Here is a 23,276-nt window from a genome sequence, read left to right as displayed (position 1 = left end):
TTCATGTTGGGGAACAGAAAGAAATTGTAGGTTGAGTATGACTTGCCTGACTTGGGTCCTGGTGGATGTAGCAGCAATTCATAGCACAATTCATGCAATTTGGCTGTGACGATACCAGATGAGGGAGCTAGTGCATTGTCATGACGAAGTAACACTTTTTTCCTTTTCCAAGTGGAGCCAAGTGGGGCCATGTCAGTTTCCATTTCTTGTTGAATTGGTCCAATACTACACTGTAGTACTGTCCCGTGGTTGTGATTTTTTTCCAGAAAGTCAATGAGGATTATTCCCTTCACATCCCAAAAAATCATAGCAATTACCTTTCTGACTGATGGGACCATCTTGGCCTTCTTTGAAGGAGATTGGCTTGGAAAAACCCACTGTTTTGATTGTAGTTTGGTCTCTGGCATATAGTAATGGATTCAGCTTCATCAACGGTGATGACTCAACGTGAAAACTCTTGCGGATTTCGCTTAAAGAGGTCAAAACACTGCTTTGAAGTTGACAGCCGAATCCACTTGTTCGAAAAGGGCAATCGCAGCACCCATTGAAACAATAACTTTCTCATTCTTAACTTATCAAGTAAAATGTTTATTGCTGTTCTGTACGACACACCTATGGTCTCTGCTACTTCACACACTTTTGTTCGGCTATCAGCAAGAATCATGTTATGAGTCTTTTCAACAATTTACTCAGTAACCACATCTGTTTGGGCAACATGGGTCATGTTTAAATTCATTAAACCAATATCTCACAGTTTACATGGATGGTGAAGAGTCCCTATAAACAGAATCCAACTTCACTTTTATTTCTTCGCATATTTTTCCATCCAAAAATAAAAAGTGAATTATGGATTGATTTTGTTCTTTTTCCAATCTATAGAAAAACACCAAATGGCTGTAAAATAAAAACTAACCTATGAATCAGTCTAAAAATTTTGTATGGTGTCGTTTGATAGATAGTAGTATACTGCCAACTTTCTTCAGTAACGCCTACTGTCTTCAAACACAGGTACTTACTGATCCACCTTTGTACAATTATTTAGAAAGTGATTTAAAGGATCAACTCCCCATAACACAAATAAACCTTAGTACCAAAACAGCCTGGAATTTATGTTAATCATTTAAAATTTTCCACCCAGCCATTATTAATAGGAATTCTAGTTATTATTTAAATAATTTAACTACAATACTCACATATTTCTTTGTTTCAGTAGTTTGTATGATTTAGGTAAACCAGTATCAACACGAGGTTTTGCACCATACAATCGTCTGTAATGATGTGACATGTTATTATACAATGCATTTTGAGCTAAGATTGTCTTAGGATATGCTGTAAAAGATATATATACAGCAGTAGTTAAAAAAAAATTCAAAAATGTACATAATTAAATTAGTAATTTTAATTAACAAAAAACAGTATGCAACAAGTAAATATATTTTATGAAAATTTTCAAATACTCTATTCAATTAATATTATATATTATATTAGCATCCCCATCGCGGTTTTGCCTGTGCTATATGGTTACATATGATTTTGTGTGTAGACCAATATTTTGTCATTGTGGACAAATATGATCCAAATCAGACCATAAATACAATTTTTTGAAATATCTCAACCACCAGCGCCATCTAGCGGGTCCATTTTTTGCAGAGGTATTTCTTCCTATGTAAGCAATACATATTGTTAACATTTTAAGAAAATGAGACACAAATGCAAAGTAGGCAAATTTGCAAAACAAGTTGAAGTTAGTGCGTAATGCTAAAATATAGTTATTCTTTGCAAAACATCTGCAGAATAATGCAGTTTTGAATTCTAGGACAAGTAAAAATGTTTACTATAAGATAATACTGTCAAGCCAGGAAGGGGCTGGCAAGTTTAACTGCTACGTACAGCTGAAATTGGGTACAGTGTTATCATATGACAAATAAGTTAACTAAAATTTATACTCAGGCAAGTTATACTTTGTCATTCTGAGAATCCTTATTTTTTAGTTCTAATCTTTTCTTAGTAATTTTCTTTAAGAGCAATTAGTTTAATAATATAAGTTTCTTAATTTATAATAAAATACAAGTATTTAACTCAATTGTTGGAAGGCATATAAACTAAATGTAACCAACATGTATTACTTAAAGTAAAATTACATCAATCTTAGCCTAAAATTTAAAATTCACTTTCTATTTCAAGACAAAAACAGACATTTAAAAAAAAATAACTGCATTTGTACCATTTTCTGATAACTCAGCACATCTGAAACATTACACTTCTCTGAACTCTGGCTTTAAATATTAATAAGCAATTACAGTGAATATCTTTTCAGTACTTTAGAATTACAACCTTTTTGTGATGATTATCAATTTTTATAACTGTTAATATAAAACTGAATTGTAACAAAAAAAAAAGAATAATTTTAGTGATTGATATATTAATAATGTTAGATTACATTAGAAAATTAATTACTTAACATGTAAATAGATGTATGTTGTTTTACTAATAACCAAAGAGGAGGTTAATAAAGATTAATTCTTCTAGTAGAAATTACTCTATGGGGTACTTTTTAAAACAGCTAAAGAAAGAAAAATTATTAATAATTTAAACACAAAATTTGTATCTAAACATGTTACCCAACTTTTCTCACTGTAATTGGATGCTGATTTCAAATATGCTATTGCAATTGTGTTACATGTAAAGGTTTTTTGTAAATCATAAATTTTTAAAAACTTTTTATAATAAACTCATTTTGATCAACTACTGGTTACAATTATAGAATAGGTTCTGTTTTTTTTTTTTTTACTTTTAAAAAATATGTGTATACGCTTAATAAATAAATATATACAATGTATCATGAGAAGTATGCACATACAAGCATGTCTGTATGATGACATCATACAGACATCTATTGTTGCCTATTACAGAGCTTAAAATCTCATTCAGTTTACCTTCACTTGTCTATATTGTGTGTTGTGTTTCATGGATATATTATAGTGTTCTGCTATATTTTCTCAATTCTTTAAAATACAAACGTAATTTTTCTCATTATTATTTGCTACAACATGGCTTCTGCAAATGTTTGTGGATGTTCAAATCATCCAGATAATTTTTGTTATATCTGTGGTAAATTTACACCTAAATGTCAAAGAAAGACTATTTCTGAATCGATAAAAACAGCTTATAAATTTTATTTTGATTGTGCACTCAGGGATAAAAGATAAAATCTGGATGCCTCATGTTATTTGCATATTGTGCTCAGTAACTCTAACCGAATGGTTGAAGCGGAAGTAACGAGCCATGCCATTTGTTGTACTGATGGTTTGGCATGAACCAAGGACCACTTCACTGACTGCTACTTTTATAAGACAAATATACTTGGATTTTCATTCATTCAAAACCACACGGAGAAGAGTTACCTGCACCTGAACGACCTTCTAATTCGACATTGCTAGAAATGAAGCAGATGATAAAGAGGAAGTTGATGAATTTCCTCCTATATCTGATGAGAAATCTTCTCATTTAATTCAACATGAACTTAATCATTTAGTGCACAATTTAAAGTTATCAAAGCAGCAAGCTAAACTTCTGGGGTCTAGACTGCAAAGTGGAATCTTTTAACAGAAAGAACAAAAGTTACTATGCTTAAAACATGAAATAAAACTCTTTCAACTTATTTTACTAAGAAAAATTCATTGTGCATTTGTACTGATGAAAGAGCTTGGAATTCAGCATATTCCTAAAGAATGACATCTTTTTACAGACTCTTCTAAAGTTAGCATGAAAGCAGTTTTATTGCATAATGGTAACAAACAGCCATCCTTTCCATTAGCTTATGCAATCGACATGAAAGAAATGTATGAAACTATGGCACCAATATTAGAAGCAATAAATACAGAGCATATGTGGCAAGTTTGCTGTGAACTGAAAGTTGTTGCGTTAATTCTTGATTTACAAGTTGAGTTTACAAAATGTTGTTATTTTCTTTGTCTTTGGGATAGTCGTGATACAAAAAACATTACCAAATAAAGAACTGGCCATTGCAGCAGAGCTTTGTGGCTGGTGAAAAAATATAAAGCATTTATCATTAATTAAGAGTGGTAAAATCATACTGCCGTCACTTAACATAAATCTTGGACTCATGAAAAATTTTGTGAAGGCACTAGGCAAAGTTGGACCAGGATTTAATCATTTACAAATAAGTTTTTCTAAGTAATGATAAGCTCAAGGAGGTTATATTTATCGATTCGCATATCAAGAAACTGCTTAAGAACTCAACTTTTGACGATAAACTTAGCAAATGTGAATTAGCAGCATGGAAGTGTTTGAAAGATGTTAGTAGTTTTTTAGGCACAGAAAAGATGAAACTATGTTTTTTTGGTTAATAAGCTGTTAGAAAACTACACACGTTTAGGATGTAGTGTCATTAAAAATTAATTTTGTACACTTTCAACTAGACTTTTTTCGCAAAAATTTGGGCTCTGTCAGCAATGAGCAATGAGAGTGTTTCCATCATAATATTCTGACCATGGAGCATCGGTACTAAGGAAGATGGGAATCCTGGAATGATGGGTGTTTATTGTTGGTTTTTTTTTAGAGAAATTGAATAAACATCATGCAAGCAAAAAAAATCTGTCAACATATTTTAAAAATTAAATGTAAGTGATGCCAGTGTTTGAAACTTTTAAAAATTTTTATTTTCCAATTTTTTAGAATTTTAGAAACTGTAATTTCAAAACTGTATTAATGTATTTAAATTTATCTGTATTTGAATAAAAAAAAATTTAGTTAAACAAATTTTAAGTGCGTACACATGAATAATTTTTTTTAAATATTGATTTCACTGTGTTTATGAATCTATTGGTAATACATTCTATGTCTAAATTCTATGCATCTAAAAAACATAACATATTACACAAAATCTGATAACAGTTTTGAGTTCAGCATTCCAAAATTAGTTAAAATCACCATGTACAATTCCAGATACACGAAACAATTTTTTTTTGTAGGTTAATGTGATTATTTGAAAGAATCATTTTTATGAAGATGATAGATTAATAACTGTGCTTAAATTATTTTAATAATTTGATTTGTGCAGAGAGGATAAAAGTATCTTACCTAAATAACAATGAAAAATTATTTCCTAGACTTGTCCCTGATATAAAACAGAATGAACAATTTTAAGAACTGCAATAATAAATTCAATAAAAAATGGGTCTTACTTTGAGCACGTTCCATATTTATAATGTTTTTCAATGACAACTTAAAACTCACATGAAAAATATAAGGCTCTGCACTAGCTAGAAAATCTTATCTTAAAATAAAAAGAAGGATTTGAATTAAAAATAAAATTCCAATGGTCGATGGATTATTTAAATCCATGAGTTCCCGCACATTACTTAAGTTATGATCCAATGATCCCATCACATGCAGGCTTAATTTGGTTAGGTAATTTTTGACATTTTGCGCTAATAATGTTAGCAGATGATGTGTACAAAATTATATCATGAATATTAAAAAAGTAAAGACCATTTCAAACCTTTACCATGAATATAGTTTGAGCCTTCTTGGCCTTATGCTGGGAAGGGATATATGATTTCTCTTGTCAAGTAATATACATTAGCTTCAATAAAAGTTTCCAGTTCAAAATGACTAGAATGAATGTACTTTGACATTTTATATCTAAGGAGAGGTTAAGTCAGGACAAAAAAAAATAATACAAAATTCATGCCATGCAAATACATGGAACAGATATGTCATGACATCGGGAATGTATTACACTGTCAGTAATGATTGACCACCCATATCTGATGAGCCAAACATCAGAAAACTGATCATATCAACTACCAAAAATAATCTTAATCATCATGATTGTCAAATTTAAAGCTGTCATGTTGCTACATGGCTTCAAATTTATATTGTTAGTGTTAACTAAATTGTGTGTAACTTTTTACAAAACTCATTCTTCAGCATGTTAATGTGCGACTGCATTCACAAAAACAAATGTCACTCTTTTGAAACTATATTGATGGGAAATCATGACTCATCCATCATAGAGCCCTGATATTCACACCCACTTATTCAAAAAATGTACACAAGAGAGAAAAGCATTTTGCTGATGAAGAAATGAAAAAAACTGTCAGAACACTCTTTTGAGAATTGAATGGTAACTTCTAGTGGCATATCAATTTCTGGGTAAACTGCTGATTCAATTTAATGACCGAGTACAAAAGCGGACAAATAATCTAGATATTATTTCCATATTGATTAGCACTTCGGTATTTTATTTCAAATGAATGTTGTAAATTAAAAACAGATTTACTTTTTGAAATTTTTGTAAAATATGTATATATTGAAAAACTTACCATCATAACCAATCACACCGTTTCGCTTCATATTTGGACAATTTAAATGAACAATACTAAATAATCTGATTTGATTTTTGTTACTTTCAGCTATTCAACCTATAAAAAAGAAAGAAATTTAAAACATTCAATCATCTACTTAAATACAATTATCCTAACAATAACAAAATTAACTAAATTTAAAATAAATAAAAAATCAATTACACCAATTATTGTAAATTTATTAGGAATTCCAACAATAATAGTTTTGTAAATTAAACTAATCCTTAAAAAGGACTGAAGTTAAAAAACTATAAAAAATCACTTAGTTACTGATTGTAGAACGATTATTTTACTAGTTTATAAAATTTTATTAAACATTGTGTTCATATATAAATAAATGTTAGTTTTGCATGATTTTAGTGTTGAATGAGTTTTTTGTAGATTGTGTTTAATTGAATATTTTTGAGATCAAGACAAGTAGAGTGAAATTTTTGAAAAATGTTTTTTTGTAGTCTTTTTAAAAATGGTTTGGCTTTTACTAAACAGCATTATGGGAGTGAAAATAAAGTGTAAATTGTCAACTATTGGCAGATGTAAAAATTGAAAATATGACAAGCTATTTAAACTTTAATTCTATATTGACAAATTTAAATGGCAAAGAGGGGCCACAATAAGTTCTGGGTATGAAAGTTTTGGCATCAGAATGCAAGCTAATGAGTATGGTGAAATGCCATTTAGAAACCACTCATCCTAGCATTAAGTGTAGCAGAAAGCTAAAAAGAGTTGAATCAACAAAAGGATAGTTTTTATAAGAAGGTTCAGTTACCAAGCAATGCTTTGTTAGCACTTAGAACTGCAAAATATAAGCAGTCTCGTACAATTGAAGAACTGATTCTATCAGCTACTGTAGATATGGTGAACATTATGGTTGATGAATCTGCTGGGAAGCTACTTTCAAAAGTACTTTTTTCCAATAATACCATTAGCCACAGGGTACAGCACATAGTAGATGATCACTTAATTATTAATGATAGTTAGACAATAGTTAATGATCAATTAATTTAAAAATTAGAAGGGAAGGAATTTGGCTTGCAGCTGGATGAGGCTCATATAATAGTGATGCTTATTTGATTTGCTGTAAACAGTTTATAAATGTTAATAACATTATAGAAGACCTTCTTTTCTGTGAAAGTAACACTGCTAGCACTAAGATTTAAGACTTGTTCAATAACGCTGATACTTCTATATCTCAAAACAGTTTGGAGTGGACTAAGACTACTTCAAAGTAATGGCAAGGAATGTTTCCCATTTTTGTAACAGGTTTTGTCCACCAATGAAGTTGATTTCTCTTGAGCTATGAAATACATTTTTGATGAACACTTAAAACAACTTATCATTTGCTTTGAGAAATATTTTCAAAATAATATTGATAAATATGCATGAGTACAATATCCATACAATGACACTGTTCCACTTAAATTTACTGCTGTAGATGAGTCGCTGCTCTTGATTGTAGTGCCTAATGAAGATACACTGAAAACAAGATTTAGTAGCATGAATTCAACTGAATTTTGGATGTTAAAAGAAGATGAATATTTAATCCAAGTAGTAAAGCTCAGGGAATTTTAATTCCATTTGCAACTTATTTATTTGAAGCTGGGCTTTTCTTGGAAGTTATGATAAAAATCCAAACATCACATAAAAATCAATGTGGAAAAGGAAATGAGTGTGGGTGGCTATGTTCAGTTTAATTCCATGATTTGAGAAAATATACAACAATCAACAGGTTCAACCATCCCACTAATATTTATAACTAGCTGAATTTGTTCAAATACATTTTTTTTGTGATCTAAAATGTTTTATTTATTTTTACCTAACCCTTGCAAAAAAATAATTGGCTACTTTGCAAACTGTAATAGTTAGAATTTGTGATGGGTGGCCTGAGAAAATCTTAATTCAGCAAGGGCGCTAACAGCCAACAAAAATTGGGAACCACTGCTATAAATTAAACGGAATTATTAAAGTTAAAAAGGTCTTTAGAATATAAAACTGTAAACCATCAATATTTAAAAAAAAATTAACTAATATAAACAATTCACTTTTATGTTTTTATTTTCTTTCCAGAAAAATCTTTGAAACACTGCTTCAGTCACCGTCTCAATTCACATTGAAGGTAGTGAAGTTCAGGTATGCATATATATATATATATATATATATATATATATATATATATATATATAAAACCTTTTACTTCAGGGTTATTAACTTTTTTCTGTTTAGCCTCCGGAAATACCATAAGGTATTACTTCAGAAGATGAATGAAGTGTAGTCTTGTACAGTTTCAGATCAAGAATTCCTGAGATGTATGATTAATTGAATTCCAACCACCAAAGAACAGTGGTATCCACTAACTAGTATCCAAATCCGTAAAAAAGTTATTCTTGCCTTTGCTAGGATTTGAATCTTAGAACTTTTGACTTCGAAATCAGCTGATTTACGATGACAAGTTACCACTAGACCAACCCGGTGGGATTAACAATTAAGCCTGCTACTCTTCAAGATCTGCGAACTCAAATTGTTACAGCAGTGAATTCAATAATGAGGGACCAGTTACCCATAAAAATAATTTGGGACCAATTAAAATAATTAACTGTTATTTATAAATCTTGATTTTTACATCCCCGTACAAAGTCAAGAAAGTATTGTGATCGCAAAAAATTTTGGCTTTCATATTTCAACGGCAATTTTCATTTGACCAACCTTGAATCCATCTTGACTATTTTTGGCGTGACTCTGTATGTACGTATGTATCTCACATAAATCAAAAATGATTAGTAGAATGAAATTTCGTATTTTGGAGTTTTTCTTAACTGCAGTAATAAGCCCTCATTAAGAGCTTTCAAAGATATATCATAAGTGGTATTTATTTTCATTGATTCCAGAGTTATAGTCAAGTAAAGTTTTAATTAATGAAATATTTGGCTCTTACAAGAAGATACATCGGTTCGAATCCGACTTCATTTCCTTTTTTTAAAATGAAAAGTACATAAAATTTTATTTCATTAATAACTTCTGATTTTTTCATATTTTTTTTATTGTTATTATTGAATTATTATTTACTGTAAATTTTTTTTACAATCAGAGGTTAACAATTATTAATAAATCAATATAATTAAATTTAAAAAAAAAAGTTGAAAAAATGATTTCACCAGAGCAAAGGAGGAGGAAAAAATGTCCATCTTAAAGTTAAGAAAACCTGAAATTTACTCAATACGATAGTGGTTGCATGTGAAAAAAAGTTTTCCATGTTTAGCATACGACAAGCCCATCTTACAATTCCAGCAACATTTTGGTCATCCCTTACCATAAGGCTTGATCATATCAAAAATTGTTTCCAACTAAAGTTTTAGGTAATATTCAGAGGACTAACAACCACTTTAAACCGATTCGATACTGTGCCTATTATGGGAGGCATGATGTTTTTGTCTTCAAAAACCCATTTTTTCACCCCCTGGGCCAATGGTTGGTGATATCAAAAACTTTACTTACATAAGTTTTAGGCTCTTATTCAAATAGCAGGAACTTTAAACGAATTCGATATTTTACTTAATAAGAAAGTTATAATATTTTGTTTTTTCAAAAAAGCCTCCCCATTTCACCCCATGGTCCCATTTTGCCCATTAACGAACTTGACTACAATTTTGGGTCGTTATATTTTATATTTATTTTCCACAAAAAAGTGAAATATATATAAATGTTTATATAAACTTTTGAATGGATGGTAGTTTTGGGATCTGGGGTTGTGAACACTAAGATATGTCAAAATTTTCCAAAAGTTGAATCATGTTACCCATTACAATAGGTAGCTTTCTTATGAAATCTACCTAAAACATTAGATTGTCCAAAAATATAATTAAACTATTTTTTAATTTGGGGGGTTTTAGCCACTTACAATCATTCATAAAAAAATTGTATAATTCATTCTGTTTGAAAAATAAATATTTTACATAAAAATAAAAAAACAATAATTTATTTTTATTTATTACAGATCTTTTATTGATTTTGAATAAAAGTTCATTTAAAAACATGACCTTATTTATATTAGAGTAAACATCGGACCTTTAATTATTAAATATCACATCATTATTTTCAACTCATTTAAATATAAAGTGATGCGTTGATATTAAAGTGTAGGCTGCCCTATCCTATTCATATTGTATTATAATATTAAATTTAAACTTGTTTTATATTATAATTTATTATAAGCATGTCATTACACCTGTATTATTTGTATTTTTTTTATAAATTATGTTTTTATAAGATAGGCATTTTTAATATATGTTCTATTAAATGAAATGCTTTACCTATTTAATTTTTAAATAGCAAATGTAATAATATTTTTTATTACTTTAGACTGGAACACTCATTTATAATTCTATTTTGTAATATGTATATATATATATATATATATATATATATACACATATGTAAATACAGAGTGTGATGGATTATTGCAGCTACTTATTAAGAGTTGAACTAGGTTTCTGGGTTATGTATTAGGTCATCCATGAGAAGGATGGTGATGCAGGTGGTTAATTTGTTGACAAAGAAATGAGTATAAGGGAAAATTATAAAGAAAACGTTTCTGTGTTTAAGATTGGAACAAAGAAAAAAAATTATAAATTTTTCCATATTACTTAAAGAAGGTATATTAACTTTGTAAAGGACAAAGACTTATTTGAGCAAAGACTTCTTAATAATAAGTACCACATAATACTAAAGTTGGAGATTACCGCCAAAAACATGAGTAAGATATTTCTTAAATTTTTTGCTTTTGGTAGTTTATTAAATAATTAAGAAAATTTTCAGAAAAAATTATGTGACTTACATAAACACAAAATATATTAATTTTTTATGTGTGTATAAATATGTTTTCTTTTTCAAACATTTTACCAACCACTGAATCAAATAACATAATTTAATCATTATAATATCAAAACCACCAAATACACTATTATGCTATGTTTATAAAAAGATTTTATTTTAAATGAAAGAGCATGATCATGTATGCTGATATTTTATGTGTAATTTATATTTTTTAACTGCTGATGATAAAGTGATTACTTTGAAAGCGCGCAAGTTGGGTACGTGTTCTTTTAAATGTCTGTATCTGGTGGTTTTGATATAATAATTAAAAATCTATCAACTTGTTTACATATGTTCAGCCCCCTAAACTAAGGTATACTTCTACATTAAAAATAAGGGAGAGATACTTCAAATCATGTAAACCTCGAATTGAATAAATTCAAACTAAGCTCATAAATAGTCAGAAGCACATTTACTTTGATTGAATATAATCTACATAAATATCATTAATAACAGTTGCTGTAAAATTTCTTACCAGTTATTATAGATTTGAATAACTACTTTATGCAATGTCTAATTACTGGTAGATACTGCTTTCTATTCAATAACACAAAGTTTAAAATAAAAAAAAACACAATTTCTCTTTAATATTTAAGTAAATAAAACAAAATAACTAAAAAAAACTATTTGTTCATATATAAGAGAAATATACAACCAGTAAACTAGCAACATGAGTAAATAATATCTACAACACTGATATAAGAAGTCCAATAATAATAGTAATAATGAAAATGATAAATTACAGGTTATATGACAAAGGGTGGTTTACACAATACAACAGGTGTACTACCAAGTAAGTGTATTGAAGATGAATGGAAACCATAAATCAATAGGCAGGTATATTAATCATATGCACCCTATCATACTGTGCTAAAATTAAATAATTTACATCATTTTGAAACTAAAATTGTAAAGATTATTACTAAATTAGATACTAAATTATGAAAAAAAGTTTTTTATGATTATTTGAAAATGCAATACACAGGGATTCAAATGTCATTGAACTAAAAAATACTAAACAAATCAATAAATAATTATATTTTTAACTTAACAGATATATCTCAAAACAAATCTTTCTTAATTTTTATAATTGTTCAAAATGTCCATAATTTACCTCAGGACAAAATATTACTCTTTTAATCAATTTTAACAATTTATAATGTAGCTCCTGTCATTTTTAAAATTTAATTTTTCATGTTAGTCTTCAATTCTTCAACTGTACAAGGATTGATATAATGCAGTTTTCAAAAACCCCCACAGAAGACATTTGGTTATAATATATTAGGAAAGCTTGAAGAGGGGGAAGAGCCAATAACCTAATTTTTTGAAATCGGTTGATCAAAAAATGTATTTTTTTACGACTATATGCTGGATTTGCTGTGATACTGTCTTGTTGCAGCTAACAATACCTATTTAATGGCTCTAAAGAGCAATAAATTTAGTTATTATGTATTAATAACACACATTTAATTGCCTGAATATAACTGTCCGAATAATTCTCATTTGTGAAAAGACAATTCATCTACCAATTTTTTTCACACTGTAAAAGAGATTCTTGAAATGTATGTGAATTTTTACAGTGCACCAAATCTGGTTATTCTGTGCATGAAAACACAGCCACTTATGTTACATTGATAAAATAACATTATCTAATATTGTATGTACCCTTAATAAATGACAAAGCTTGCAGATTTATCAGGGTTTTTTTTATTTCTTAAACATTGATTTTATAAGATTGCAATTTTAAGTGCTTAATAATGTTATTTTAGAATGTCTGATATGAGAAGAGGCTATATATAATGAACTTTCAGGAGAATACAGCAATCAGTTTTTACTGTTAACATTTTCAAACATTTGTACTAAAGGATGACCAAAGCACAGGTTATTTCCTATCCAAAAGCTTAAAAAAAAAATTTACTAAACATAAGTTTTATACTAATTTATATAACACATATTCTAAAATAATTCTTAAGTTCTTATTACATATACATATAAGAATTTGTTTGAATATAAAAAAGTAAAATCTCATTCTATATATAACAAATATGGCTTACTTTAATTAAAGGAACGTGCAATGTGAAAACAAAAAATCAGCATTACTGGTGGCATAACAATAATTTCTCAATATAACCCTTCTGTAGAGAAATATATTTTCTAATTTTGGGTTGAAAAACTTTTGGACCATCTGTTATAAGAACATTCAAATATTTAACTTTAAATTGATGATGATGACCATGATGATGATGAGGTAGAATGTGTATACGAAGAGATTGATGAAGCAATTAAACACGTAAAAGGAGATGAAAATTTAATAATAGTTGGAGATTGGAATGCAAGCATTGGAAAAGGCAAGGAAGGAAATATAGTGGGTGAATACGGGCTGGGCAAAAGGAATGAAAGAGGGGACCGACTTATAGAGTTTTGCACGAAGTATAATTTAGTAATTGCCAACACCCAATTTAAAAATCATAATAGAAGAATATACACTTGGAAAAAGCCAGGCGATACTGGAAGGTATCAGATAGATTATATCATGGTTAAGCAAAGATTTAGAAATCAACTCGTTGACTGCAAAACTTACCCTGGAGCAGACATTGATAGCGACCATAATTTGGTGATAATGAAATGTAGATTGGGGCTTAAAAACCTGAAGAAAAGGTGTCAGATGAATCGGTGGAATTTAGAGAAGCTTGCGGAAGAGGAGGTAAAGAAGATTTTTGAGGAGGACATCGCTAGAGGTCTGAGTAAAAAAGATAAGATAGAAAATGTAGAAGAAGAATGGGAGAATGTTAAAAAGGAAATTCTTAAATCAGCAGAAGCGAACTTAGGCGGAATAAAGAGAACTGGTAGAAAACCTTGGGTTTCAGACGATATATTGCAGCTGATGGATGAACGTAGAAAATATAAGAATGCTAGTGATGAAGAAAGTAAAAGGAACTATCGGCAATTAAGAAATGCTATAAACAGGAAGTGCAAACTGGCGAAAGAAGAGTGGATTAAAGAAAAGTGTTCAGAAGTGGAAAGAGAAATGAACATTGGTAAAATAGACGGAGCATACAGGAAAGTTAAGGAAAATTTTGGGGTACATAAATTAAAATCTAATAATGTGTTAAACAAAGATGGTACACCTATATATAATACGAAAGGTAAAGTCGATAGATGGGTGGAATATATTGAAGAGTTATACGGAGGAAATGAATTAGAAAATGGTTTTATAGAGGAAGAAGAGGAAGTTGAGGAGGATGAAATGGGAGAAACAATACTGAGATCTGAATTTAAGAGAGCATTAAAAGATTTAAATGGCAGAAAGGCTCCTGGAATAGACGGAATACCTGTAGAATTACTGCGCAGTGCAGGGGAGGAGGCGATTGATAGATTATACAAACTGGTGTGTAATATTTATGAAAAAGGGGAATTTCCGTCAGACTTCAAAAAAAGTGTTATAGTAATGATACCAAAGAAATCAGGGGCAGATAAATGTGAAGAATACAGAACAATTAGTTTAACTAGTCATGCATCAAAAATCTTAACTAGAATTCTATACAGAAGAATTGAGAGGAGAGTGGAGGAAGTGTTAGGAGAAGACCAATTTGGTTTCAGGAAAAGTATAGGGACACGGGAAGCAGTTTTAGGCCTCAGATTAATAGTAGAAGGAAGATTAAAGAAAAACAAACCAACATACTTGGCGTTTATAGACCTAGAAAAGGCATTCGATAACGTAGACTGGAATAAAATGTTCAGCATTTTAAAAAAATTAGGGTTCAAATACAGAGATAGAAGAACAATTGCTAACATGTACAGGAACCAAACAGCAACAGTAGCAATTGAAGAACATAAGAAAGAAGCCATAATAAGAAAGGGAGTCCGACAAGGATGTTCTCTATCTCCGTTACTTTTTAATCTTTACATGGAACTAGCAGTTAATGATGTTAAAGAACAATTTAGATTCGGAGTAACAGTACAAGGTGAAAAGATAAAGATGCTACGATTTGCTGATGATATAGTAATTCTAGCCGAGAATAAAAAGGATTTAGAAGAAACAATGAACGGCATAGATGAAGTCCTACGCAAGAACTATTGCATGAAAATAAACAAGAACAAAACAAAAGTAATGAAATGTAGTAGAAATAACAAAGATGGACCACTGAATGTGAAAATAGGAGGAGAAAAGATTATGGAGGTAGAAGAATTTTGTTATTTGGGAAGTAGAATTACTAAAGATGGACGAAGCAGGAGCGATATAAAATGCCGAATAGCACAAGCTAAACGAGCCTTCAGTAAGAAATATAAGCTGTTTACATCAAAAATTAATTTAAATGTCAGGAAAAGATTTTTGAAAGTGTATGTTTGGAGTGTCGCTTTATATGGAAGTGAAACTTGGACAATCGGAGTATCTGAGAAGAAAAGGTTAGAAGCTTTTGAAATGTGGTGCTATAGGAGAATGTTAAAAATCAGATGGGTGGATAAAGTGACAAATGAGGAGGTATTGCGGCAAATAGATGAAGAAAGAACCATCTGGAAAAATATAGTTAAAAGAAGAGACAGACTTATAGGCCATATACTAAGGCATCCTGGAATAGTCGCTTTAATTTTGGAAGGACAGGTAGAAGGGAAAAATTGTGTAGGCAGGCCACGTTTGGAATATGTAAAACAAATTGTTAGGGATGTAGGATGTAGAGGGTATACTGAAATGAAACGACTAGCACTAGATAGGGAATCTTGGAGAGCTGCATCAAACCAGTCAAGTGACTGAAGACAAAAAAAAAAAAAAAACTTTAAATTAATTAATTGGTAATTGTTTTTATTCTGTAGATAACATTACATTCTTGAAGTATAAGGGGGGCAAGTTACTAACAGATAATAGGAAAAATAAATGATGCATTTTTAAATTTAATTTAAATATTTGGGAAGTTCCTTTATATATTAGTGCTAGATACTGTTTTCTTTAAATTTAATTAAAGAATTATTTTTCAAAAAAGTCTTTATTTTGCTTTATATAGGCTATTATCTTTATTACCGAAATGTATTCATCACTGAAACTTAGTATTTATAAATGAAAGAATATATATTTTTTAAGCAATCTCTGTAATAATATATTATTCTACTGCCTAGAAATAAGTTAAATACAAATTATTTAATCTGATTATGTTATACATTAGAAGTTTCTATTAATGAAATACTTTAGTCTGTTATTGCCAAGTACAATTAATTTTGTAATATCCCTTGCGTTCTGTAAAACAAAAAATTTATTTTGTGACAATACTATAAAATATTCCATCATGAAAGATTTTTAACTAATGATTTGTGGAATTCTACAACACGATTTGTGTATTCATTTATTGCTGGTATAAAGAAAAAATCACAACCATATTCTGTCAGGTTGAACTGAATATCAGAACAGATGCTGTCAAAGACTGATAAAGTTATAGCAAGTAACAAATTTGCTACCAATTCATCCAGCTATGGTAGTGAATTGGATCACATGATAAAAAGATACAAACTATATTTCACCAGATGACAATATAATGCAGCAAGCTTTATCCTATGCATGGGCATTTGGTAAAACGTGAAGAGAAACAAAAAAAGTGTTTTCTTTATGTGATATACCAAACTGAATTACTGGCAACAACTACCAGCATACTTTCAGACATTACCATCATCATGGCCCAATTGGAAATCTTATAAAAACATACATTTACACTCCATGTGTCAGCACAGTATGCTCAAGTATCAGCATTACAATGAAAAGCGATCTGAAAATTTTGTTAATCCTGCTACTATTGTGAGCCTCTATAGACAATCACAGTAGGTGTCTGTGAAATGTAATTAAGTGATCAAATCAGTTAACAAATGTGTTATAAGGGGGGAAATGCTAGAGATTATTAAATTACATATACACGTCTTTAAAAGTATATAAAATTTTATTTTACTAATAACTTCTGATTTTTTCCATATTTTTTTTTATTGTTATTATAGAATTATTATTTATTGTACAAATTTTTTTACAATCACAGGTTAATAATTATTAATAAATAAATATGTTTAAATTTAAAAAAAATTAAGAAAATGGAAATTAAGTTGAATTTGAATCGATGCACATTCCATAAGATCAAACGATTTCATTAATTAAAACTTTATTTGGCTATAACTTTGGAACCAGTGAAAATAAGTATCACTTATGAGATATCATTGAAAATCTCTCAATGAGGGCTTATTACTACAGTTAATAAAAAGTCCAAAATCCAAATGTTTTGGATTTTGGGCTTTTTTTGGAAATTTTTGGTCATGTCAATTGTAATCGAAAGGGAAGGTGCACAACTTGATGTTACAACAGTTCTAAACCCAAAATTTCAAAATCCTACAGCTAATCATTTTTCAGTTGTACTAGATACATATGTACACAATCATGTTCAAATTACTCAAAATGGATTTAGGAATGGTCAAAATGAATATTTCTGTTGAAATTTGAAAACTGAAATTTTTCGTGATCACAATACTTCCTTTACTTCATACAAGGGAGTAAAAAAGATATGTTTAATTTTATAATGTTATTATCTTAATTAAGTTCAAAATGGCATCAGTTTGTGCATTACTGCTTTATTAAGTGTATGAATAAAATAAAAATTTTTAAAGTTATAAAATTCATAATTCAATCTCATTAATTATAAATTAATAAACTTCATGTTTTTATTTTTACTCTTAAAATTTTAAATGAAAAAAAAACGACTTTAAGTTAAGAAAAATGTTGAAAATGCAAACAATCTAGAGAAAAAAATTGTTACGATGGACTATTTTTCTTTTAGCAAAAATGAAAGTAAGATAGAGGAAACAAAATTTGGTATTTACACATTGATCAAAGGAGATTCGGCTTAAATAAAAATAAATTAAGAATAAAATGTGACACAAATGAAAATACAACAGTTTAAACATCAAGGTAAGAAAATATAAGAAAAAAATTTTGTTATTCATAAAATTAAAAAAAGCTGACTACAGAGTAATATTTTCCTGGCATTGATTATTTATTCTTATAATAGTGGAAAAATAATGATACATGAAAGTAAACCAAAAAAGATTTTAAATAATTCCAAAATTCAGTATTTTTAAACTTTTAACAACTCCACCACTGTCAATATTGCCCCAAGTATTTTTTTTTTTTGTTTGGGTCACGGACTACTAATATGCCTAGGAAGACATAAAAAACGATTCGGTTAAAATATTGCAATAAATAAAAAGATAAGATAGATTTTTGATTTTTGTTGAAGGAGGGAAATTTTTAAAATTAAATAGTAAGATAAGCATGCAAACATGTACTGAGCTTAATATAATGGCTTAATGTTATAATTTCAAAAACTGACTCAAAAAGCTATCCTCACCACCCACTGGAGATAATGATCGAAAGCTTTACCAACAAATTGCCCCATATACACGAGTCTGTATAAAATTTCATCAAAATTGGTTTGTCCAGTCAAAAGTTAAGCTTCAAACACAAGTAATACATACATATACTACCTCACATTTTTTTGGTTTGTGGAGTCCCCGAGTCATGAAATGTAGAGAAATTCAAAAAACCCATAACCCCATTTGACTGATTACCATACTTTCCTTCTTGCAGCATAGGTTTTGAGCTATTAATCACAGTATCAAATATACATTATAATTACAATGAAATTAATGGAAAAAAAACTTTTATAAAGAAAAATTCTTTGTGCCTGTAAAACAAGAAAAGCAAAGAATGAATGATACTGAAATCAAGAGGTTTAATGACAAATTTACGAAAAAATCCTGTTCCACACATTTACTAAAATAATTAAATTGGTGAGTCATACATTTCAGTACTCAGAATGAGTACCCAGTAAAATGATGAGATCGTTTCAAATAACTAATCATCACAACTATATCGCATAACTATAATAGGTTGTTTACTCGATTATGTAAAATGGCTAATTATGTCATGTTTGTCATGTTTCTTACTTTAACTGTCATAAATAAATTAAAGATAAATACGGAAACTAAAATTTGCTTAATAACTAAAACTTAGAAATAACAATTAGTCACTGTTGAAACATTCCCTACAGGCTATTTCTTCAAATGTACACATATTGCAAATATTACGAATCAGTCCAGTTTGTTCTACACAACTTTCAGTTATACTGATTTGCAAGCATTTGTTAACCTTTTCACTGTACACTATTTGAGTAAGATTATAACAGTTAATTTTCTGAGTCCCATTCTTAACTATGTATTTTTTGTGAATTAAAATTGTCTTGATATTATATCTGAATAGTTTAGTTGGAAAGTGAAATTTAAAATGTAAAAAATTGGTGAACTAAACTACTCCATAGTCAATCCTGTGAAATTTTGGCTGATGTAAAGTTCATAACAGATGAAGCAGAGAAAGGTGACTTTATAATTACTCTTAAGAAAATTATAGAACATGTTAGTGCAACCACTGGTACTTGAATAATATTATTTGCATAAAAAATGAATAAAAAAAAATTGCAGCAGGTTCATCTGCATCTTCTTCAACACCAAGGAAAACTTCTCAATGGCTGAAACCTGCCACAGGGCTTGATTATTTTAATATTCACGTTATCCATAATACAATCAACTACTTTTACAATGTTTTATTAACATTCTGTTAATAAAACATTCAAAAACTGAAGGATAATATGTTTCATGGTTCAAGTCATTCATTACATCGGGTCCTTAAAGAAATAGGGGTTAAATGGACTGGAATTACATCTAATAAGTTCATATTCATTGAAAGGTTTAAAATTTGGTACCAAAATTTTATGTATTTAGAAAAAATTTCTGAATTCAGAAAAGCAAATCAGCCATTAGTTTTTGTAGATGAGATATACATCCATAGCAATCATTTGCAAAAAAAAAAAAACAAAATGTTGGTTGTAAAATTTAATATGGCAGGATGTTTGAAGAAATATATTAGTAAAGGAGACAGGACAATAATCTTGTATGCAGGAGGAATGATGAGATTTATATGGAATTGTCTGACTAATCAGACAAACAAGTCTGAAATCAAGTAATACAACAGGGGATTACAATCATGATGTAACTGCACTAACTTCTCTAAATGGGTTCAGAATAAATTAGTTCCTAAACTACCTGAAAACTCTGTAATTGTGATAGACAACACACCTTATCACAATGTAAAAGTTAATAAAGCTCTAAATTCAAATGCGAGGAAGGAAATTATGGTAAACTGACTTTTGTTTAATAAAATTCCAACACCTCAAAATGTCTTGAAAGTGGAGTTGTATAATATTATCAAGGAGAACAAAAAGTGCTGCAAGAAAAATATTTCATTGACGAGATTGTAAAAGAAATACACCATGATGTTTTAAGACTGACTCCCTACCATCCTGAACTAAATCCCATTGAACTAATGTGGGCAGATATGAAAACTGGGTTGAAAAGCACAATGTAAATTTCATACACAAAGACGTTAATCTTTGTAAGGGTAAATTTAGTTCTATTGGCCCTGAACAACATAAACCAAAAATTCCTAATTGCTTATAATATGAAGTTAAATAAAAAGCCCAACCAGGTATATTAGAAAATACAGCAGAATCTTTTATAATATCTTTAGATGAAAATAATGAAAGTGATATGGATGACAGTAGTCTCTATGATGATCCAGATACTAGTGCTGAAACAGTGAATGAAGTAAAGGAGTTATGATATTTGTCTGATGGAAGCTATTTTCCAATAAAATAAAATAAATAGGTCTATAATAAAATAAGATAAAATATTAACTATAGGCTTTACAGTTTAAAAAATTATGATTATTATTAACATGACAACCACCTCAATGATGGTAGAAAAGATCTACTAACTACTGAACTGGCTTGTATGCACTTTATAAGCCAAGTGAAATGCCTACAGTAGTACAAAACTATCAATTTTGATACTAGAGCAAATATTAAGAATTTTTTAAAGTAAATTTTAGAAATCACTTCTAGCTTTACTTAAGAAAATTTTATTTCAACTGCTTATTAAATCTAATAAAAACTTTTAATAATGTAATATGAACAGGATAAATAATTATGAAAACTATTCATAATCATTGTAATAGCTATATACAGGCTTTTATTGTTAAAAATCACTTAGCACTCTCATTCAATAACATAATAAAATAATAACTCAGATCAATAAAATGATTTTGTGTTTCAGATAAATTTATGTTTATCAATAACAATGAATGAATAAGCATGTCTAGTGGCAAAGAGATAGAACACAAAGGGTATTGGTTGAGCAGCTGGCTTGCTTGACTAATGGCCAAATTCAACCAATTTTTTTATACAATTTTTCCAAATATTTCTCTGTTACTAATAATATTTAACAACTTGAAAAGATCCAATCTGCAAGAAAATAAATTAGGTCATAGGAAAATTTTTTATTAGAACCTTGGTAGAAAACATATTTTTCTTATACAATTCAAAACAGAAGCAGGTAAAGGGAAAAATTACAGTGCTATACATTTTAAATTTGATCAAGGATGAACCCAAAACTAACCCTTAAAAAATCATGATTAGAATATATTTTTAAGTTTATATTAGTTGTATATTAAGTTTTAAGTCTTAATTATTTATAAGCACAGGGCAGGCAAGGGTGTCGCAGTTATATATTTCAATAACTCGTGTAAAAATTATTTTCTAGTTAATTTCCTACTTATTTCTATCCCATGATGTATTTAGTATTTGTATTAAGAATTTTATATGTATCTCTAGCCTTAGAATAGACGCAGCACTTATCACCCAGTTATGGTAAAAATTAATCATCACAGAAGGCATTATATTATTAAAGTATATTTGCCTATAGCAAGAGTAAATAATTAGTTTTTAGTTCAATACTTGCAGTTCACTAATTTTTTGACAGTTTTTAAATAATGGAAACTTCAATGTTACCAAAATAATTACACATAACACAATAGGTAAGCTCTGTATCAGAGAAAAAGTTATTAGTAATAAATCTTCTTTTAAAAAAAAATATATATTTGGTTAATACTATAAAAAATTACTTTGTATTTTGATTAAAATGCGGTGAATGTACTTGTAAAATTCTGTACTTCATTAAGGTGTACTGTATGCAACTAACAATTATTTTTCATTTTAGAACTTAAAAATACAGTGTAAAATATTTCTAATTCCACAAGAACGTTGTGTCTCATTATTTGTAGGTAAAAATTAGGGTGAAACCACGAAAATGACAACCAAGTCAACAAAATATTCATAGTTATTTTATATCCCCTAAAAATAGTCATAAAAATCTGTAAATAATCGATACTTCCATTACAATAGGCAACTAAGAATGTATATTAAAAATATTTTTAATAAAACACATTCTTTCTTAAGTAGAAATTTTAGATAGTTTTAAAAATAGTATACCACGGCGGTTCACAGCTCAATTATTTTAATATGGCCTATAACCTAAACACAACAGAAAACTTCACCATACCATAAGAATCTCACTTTTTCTTTAATATTCTTAAACTAAGAATAAAACCGCACAAAATAAAACAATAGGAATTACACAATTATAATTTGGGCAACATATAAAAAACAAATCAGAAAATACTATCAAATTCAACTTACAGATTTTCCGTAGTCATATTATTTTTTTTCGGTTTGACCAATTTTTTATACGTAGAAGTTCACAATTTCTTAATCATAAGTTAATTATAAAGCTTAGCACATTTTCTTCGATAAAATATTATTATTGAATTTCTATTTAAATCATAACAAAAGATACCAAAACAAAACACTTAAAACAGTGATGCAAATATACCATTATTACGCTATCTTTCTTCCCTTCATATTGCCACCTTTTAAACATTTTATTTACGCAACTTATTTAATATTTACTCATATATGCGAAAAATGACTGCTTCGAGTTGTATCTACAGTATTTAGTTAAACAATTTTTTTCTTTAAAAAAGTAATAGTATCGCTAGCTTGCACAGCTACTTTCGATAATTAGTGAATATTCATAAATATACCA

At 28.9% G+C, this 23,276-nt stretch overlaps 1 protein-coding gene across 1 annotated transcript in view; it reads right to left on the bottom strand.

Moving 5' to 3' along the window:
* LOC142325522 (uncharacterized) overlaps positions 1-23,055 on the bottom strand; it is a 64,407-nt gene extending 41,352 nt beyond the window's left edge. Inside the window, exons 1-3 of the mRNA XM_075367391.1 lie at positions 22,871-23,055; positions 6,351-6,449; positions 1,194-1,329 (exon numbers count right to left, since the gene is read on the bottom strand). Of these exons, the coding sequence (XP_075223506.1) occupies positions 1,194-1,329; positions 6,351-6,381 (167 nt within the window). The 5' untranslated portion in view covers positions 6,382-6,449; positions 22,871-23,055. The remainder of the gene's footprint in view (positions 1-1,193; positions 1,330-6,350; positions 6,450-22,870) is intronic.
* Between the last annotated feature and the right edge of the window lie 221 nt (positions 23,056-23,276).

The sequence above is a fragment of the Lycorma delicatula genome, chromosome 5 (assembly GCF_047948215.1).
Source record: "Lycorma delicatula isolate Av1 chromosome 5, ASM4794821v1, whole genome shotgun sequence".
NCBI lineage: Eukaryota > Metazoa > Arthropoda > Insecta > Hemiptera > Fulgoridae > Lycorma > Lycorma delicatula.
Note: the sequence above shows the minus strand (reverse complement) of the source record. Positions and strands in the feature narration are given on the sequence as shown.